The 5933-nt window shown below is 36.5% G+C and overlaps 1 protein-coding gene across 1 annotated transcript; it reads right to left on the bottom strand.

The window, feature by feature from the left end:
* Window positions 1–215: 215 nt before the first annotated feature.
* LOC127172520 (uncharacterized) lies at window positions 216–5611 on the bottom strand. The gene is made up of 3 exons (XM_051121823.1): window positions 5512–5611; window positions 4861–5026; window positions 216–3600 (listed from the first exon to the last, which is right to left on the bottom strand). The coding sequence occupies exons 2-3, from the start codon at window positions 4989–4991 to the stop codon at window positions 1143–1145; spliced, it is 2589 nt and encodes an 862-aa protein (XP_050977780.1). The 5' UTR covers window positions 4992–5026; window positions 5512–5611; the 3' UTR covers window positions 216–1142.
* Between the last annotated feature and the right edge of the window lie 322 nt (window positions 5612–5933).

The raw sequence follows: 5933 nt of genomic DNA, 5'->3' as shown, positions 1-5933 counted from the left end.
ATTTGGGATAAAGAAAGCAATGATATATTTAAGTCTGTCAAATTGATGAGTTAATTTATCATATAAAGTATAGTAATTATTATCTTGAAGCAATTGCCATGAAGCATATTTGACTTTTTCATGTGTATTTTTAGTTGTTTCAACTGGAAAGAAACATGCCAGAACATTTAGCTAATGTGTTAATTAGGAGAGATTGTGGAAATGTGATGCAAAGTAAAAAAAAAAAAAAATCATACTTTACAAAATAAATAATTGTAAAGAACATTTCAATCAACATGATCAGCTGGGCTATATAGAGCTCACAAGTCCAGCCTAATTACAAAATTAATCAACTGTAGCTAAGATGCTTGTCAGTAAGGGCTGATGCATATGTTTTGTTTTTCACTGCCAGTAGGTGGCAGTGTAGGATACCCTGAGTTGTGAGGGCAAGTGTGGTTCATAACAAAATTAACAGCTAGAATCACTGGCATTTATACGAATTGCTGATCTATTATGATATATTAATATTCTGAATAAAAAAGCATGCTAATATTTTATATTACAGTTAAGAAATAACTTCATATCATATATATATATATATATTTTTAAATATTTAAATATATTTTATATCTTTTATTTATTTGTTATATATATACACACACATATTGATTTACTTTTTCTTTTTGCAAAGTACACTTCTCATCTGAAGCAGTAAGCAGAATTCAATTTCAATTGAGTCAATTGCATGCTGTATTACTACAATTTTCAATATTGCAGTATGTGATCATGCAGCAGAACTGCTGTTGCACTCCTTCCAATTTAATACACTTGTACTAGAGTTAAACAATTGCATTCGTGTTTTTGCTAGGAAGTGCTGAACCGCATGCACTCTGTGTGCAATGACTACAAAAAGAATAAATGATGTGCCTTGAAACTGTTAAACTAGAGCCACAGTTCTCAGCTGTCAGCGTGACTGCATCAGAAATAATGATATGTTGTTATGGTTTGCTGTACTTGGACACAATAAGACAAAGTGTTATTGTCTGCACAGGCCACACAATTTTATTCTGGGCTGAATCTGTAGAAGTTTTAAAAACATAACTTGTCATATATATTTTAAATGAAAGACATACTCTTGCAAACCTGACCTGCAAAGTCTATAATCATTGCCGACTCTTGCTAGTTTTGGGGCCGTTCACTGGTACGCTTGGATCAAGGAGAAACTTCCAAGAGTTTTTCCAGTTTCTCAAAGATAATTCTGAAGGCTCACGAGTTTTTAAATCATTCGAGAGTTTCCAAGATTCCATCCATTCTGCAAACACTTCTTCATCTTCATCTTCCACGTTGCCAGATTTGGTTTTAACGCTACGCTTTGCTCGCGATTGGGTCTTCGCCATTTTACATGCATCGCTCCATCTCTTCATATGTGGCTTCTGCTCATCTATATCAGAGTACATTTCCTTTCTTATCTTTGTAGTCTTTGTTATTATCACAAATTCATCCTCATCCGTCCCGCCAAGATCTATCTTCACGAACCTCCAGGACTTGGCCCAGATTTTCAGCTTCAAGTCTGTGGGCGAAGCAGAAGGTAAATAATAGATGTGTTTGTGTTTGGACCAAAGAATCAGGTCTTGTGCACTGAATGACTTCGACTTTGCATCAACCCACGAGGCGATGTTCTTTGTTGGTTGTGGGTTTGACATCTTCCATGATCGACCCCACTCTGACCTGCTTTCGATTTGCACTGATTGGTTCTTGACATCAGAATAACATTCATCTTGTCTTTGAGAAAACTCTGTGCTGGTGAACATCCAAGAATTATCCCAATCTAACACTTCGTTCTTCATTAGGTGCTTAATTCCAGGACCATCAAACCTCTTCTTAACCCTCCATGAGTCACTCCACTCATTCAAGTGATTTTGTTCTTTGAACGTCAGAGAATCGAATGATCTGCTAAACGCATTTGATGCTCTGATGAGTTCCATTGATTTCTCAAACCATGCATGTTCAGGTTGGAGATCCTCTAAGTTGGAAAACCTCCAAGAATCATTCCATGCAATCATGGATGGTCTATCATGATGGCTCTGATGAGTTGACGACATCCACGATTGCTCCCAGTCTGCCACAGATCTTGCGTACGCATGTCGACCTACAGGCTGGGTTGATGCACAAGCCGCTTGTCTTTCCAGAAGAGGCTGATGTCTTGTAGACCTCCAGGACTCAACCCAGGTGCGAACCCCTGCTGGTCCGTTATGTGGGTTATCTTCATTTTCTTGCACTCTTCTCATCAGTCTGGGTTGAGTATTGGCAGACCAACCTTGCTGCCATAAACCATCATGTTGGTTGAGAGTTAAGTTGGTGAACCTCCAAGAATCAGCCCATTCGGAGAGAGTTTGTGTGAATTGTGAAGGTCTCTGTTTCCTCAAGGCTTTTTCTTCTCTATGCTGGCATTTCAACATCTTCCAAGAATCCTTCCAGTCTGTTTGCTCAGAGAAGTTAAGCATCTCTTGCCTCTTTAGGCCTCTTGGTAAAGCAAGTATGTTGAATTTCACATGTTCAATTGGTTGCTTGAAATCGTCTGGTTTCAACATCTCAACCTTCACTTCCACCTCTTTATTTATCTCTTGTTTATACTCCGACATATTTTTGATGGTCACCCATGATTTTTCCCATTCGGATAGCTGTGCATCCCTCAATGGAATTGTGTGGTTCATTTCTCTAGACACACTCATTATCACATCGCAGATGTTGGGATGCACCTCCTCAGGCACGACTGCTTGAGACTGGATTGATTTCGCCTCAGTTTCTAATATGGTTTTCGCAACCCTCCAAGATTCACTCCAACTTGAATTATTTGTACTTTTAGGCTTCATATGAAGCTGCTTCTTAAAGTGCATCCAACTGTTATTCCATGATAGTTCAGGTTGTTTTTCTTCATTGGCTGTGGGTTGAATTAAATCAGACTTAACATCTCCGTCTCTTACAGGCTTCGTTGACTTCCATGACTCTTTCCAGTCTGATGCGCTTTGCTCATTTTGATCACCCCACAAGTTGGTCAATTTGTTGCAATCACTTTTATTTGTGTTTTCATGACACTCTTTTCTTTTCTGAGTGAATATCCAAGAGTTTTCCCATTCTGGAGTGACCAGGTCTTGTTGAATGCATTCAGAGGATAAAACTTTGCGCAGTTTCTCCCATAGAAACATATCATTGGAGCTCATACTGTTGTTGGCGTCAAACCCAAGATCAAACCACGGTTTACCATTAGTGCTTGGCTGAACATTGAGAAACTTCCACGATTGCCCCCAGTCGAATGCACATGGGCTTTCTTCAGGCTGCGGGAAAGGTTGCGAGAACTTCCAAGATTTGGCCCACACCATCAACCCCGGGCAGCTTTCGTTGAGATGGCGTAACAAGGCCAATTTGTTAGCTTTGGTTGTTTTCGTCCAGTCCAGCTTCCTCTGAATTTGACTGTTCTGGAAGCCTTGCGGCCTGCCAAGGTGGGCTTTTTTATCCTTGTGCGCATCAAGACTCGATTCTTCAGGAAGCTTTGCTTTTCTCTCCAGTCTTTTAGGGGTTTTTATCTTGGAGGACATGCGCGCCTGCCAATCCTGATTGATTCTATGAAAACGGACAACAAAAAAGACTTCTCGTTAATTATGAACTGTGTGCTTCTTTTGTTTTAACAGATTAATTCAAGATGGCTGATGTTATTAAAATATAATATTTGCACAATTAAGGCAATTAAAGTTGAAGCGACCACAAGCTCATTATCGTTCTGAATAGCCTTATTATGTGCAAACAGAATAGGCAAAGAGGCAGTTGGGATCAAACTGCATTCATGCAATGTTAGAGTTACTGTAATTATGAGATGACTCAGAGAATTGTTCACGTCTTCTTCAGAAATTATTCTTTTCTATGGCAACGCTCAAAATGCATTAATGTGCAGCTTGTATTTATGAGTCAGAGAAAGTTTTTTGCAAGCTGTAAACTAATAAATACAGCAATTCTACATGGCATGAGGTATTACAAAACTATATGAAGTGGAATTTGTTGCTAACATTAACATCAACAAATTGGTTAACTATCAACATGCGGTAAAAAAAGGTTGTTTTATTTCATTATTATTATTATTATTATTATTATTTTATTGTATTTATTTTTTTGCCTGATGAGGGGGCTCTTAGAAAACTGGAAGTGTCTTAAAACACTTTAGGACATTTTTTGAGCCACAAAATTGTATTTAGCAAATAATTTTAGCAAATATATCTTTAGGCCATTTTTTATATTTTTTGAATTGTTTTAAACACTTCATTTGTATTTTTACTTTATGTATTTGTTTGTTTTATTTTTTGTTTATTTTATTTTTATTACGTTTTATTTTTATTTAATTTATTTATTAATTTTTTTATTGATTTTTCTTTTCTTTTAGCAAACTGGAAGTGCCTCAAAACACTTCAAAACATTTTTAAATATACAATTTAATAATTTATTTTTACTTTATTTGTTTATTGCCTAATGGTGGTGCTTTTAGCAAACTGGAAGTGCCTCAGAACACTTGTAAAAATATATATTTACATAAATACATTTTTAGCAAATATATCTTTGGCCATTTTTATATATTTAGATTTTTTTAACACTTCAAAACATTTTTAAATATAAAATTTATTAATTTATTTTTATTTCTACTTTATTTATTTGTTTGTTTTATATTTATTTATTTATTTGCATAATGGGGGTACTTTAAGCAAACTGGAAGTGCTGCAAAGCACTTTAGGACATGTTTTGAGCCACAAAGTTTTGTAAATACCGACTTGGCCATTATAAAGAGTTTTTCTGATTGACATATGCAGGAAAACGAGAGGTTCGGCAGGTCCTCACCTTTCCAGGGCACTCTTCTGTATCCTCTCCTCCTCCAGCTGCCGTTTCTGCCGATACTCCCTCAGTCTGATTTCCCAGACATCCTTCATAATTGAAGCGCCGCATACTAACACCTCTGCGTTTTTGTCCATTATTGCAGAGACTCCAGCTGTACGCGGAGATGAAGCTGTCAGTGAACGAACGAGATTGGATTCAACAAGATTGCAATGTTCCCTTGCATAAACTAAGCATAAAATGTGAATTTGTTTACAATAGCTCATCGAGTATCATGCATTTGATTAAGCTATTTAATTTAACCAGGACAGGCAATTAAATATAAACGCAGTACAAAACAAATGCAGACAAAAAGAATACTATTTGGAACATCTGCGCATTATATAACGCATTTAGCCAGGAATCATCACTTATCAGGCAAAAAACAATACCACATGAAATTGCTTCCGTGATTAATTCTAAAATGGTGTTACTGGATTGTACTTTCATGCTATATTTAAAAGCAATAAAATTGTGTTTATTCCTAGCGATATTAATTGTAATTTCAGGAGAGCCCTGTATCTAATCCTGCTGTCCTGTCTACATAACAAAAGAGTATTCCTGTGCATAAATGACTAATTAAAAAAAAAAAAAAAAAAAAAAAAAAAGCCTGCTTACCCGACTGGCTGTTCTCTGTCAAATAAGCATCTGGAGTCAGAAGCAGCTCTTATAAGTGTCAACTATGTAACCAGGGCTCTTGACCCGGCTATTTTTAACCCCAACGCTTGCCACGTGCCTCTGTAACTCATTAGAATTGACAGAAATGCTTGTTTGCATTCATTAAAAAAACATTCTTTTGTATTTCACCACGTATCGTACTAGACTAGGTTACAATAAACCTGTCACTACAAGGATGTTTTTTTGTCACCCTTGTAGATAATGAATAAAGTGGTGTCAGATTTCAGAATGAAAATGAGTTTCATCATGACAAGCGCTGATGATGGAGCTGATAATTAATACACTGCGTTTAGGTGGTACATGACACAGTTGATAATTAAAAGTGGGTTATTTGATTCCTTTGAATTTGGATGAAAGGATCA

The sequence above is a fragment of the Labeo rohita genome, chromosome 10 (assembly GCF_022985175.1).
Source record: "Labeo rohita strain BAU-BD-2019 chromosome 10, IGBB_LRoh.1.0, whole genome shotgun sequence".
In the NCBI taxonomy this organism is placed as follows: Eukaryota; Metazoa; Chordata; class Actinopteri; order Cypriniformes; family Cyprinidae; genus Labeo; species Labeo rohita.
This window is presented reverse-complemented; position numbering and strand designations above follow the sequence as displayed.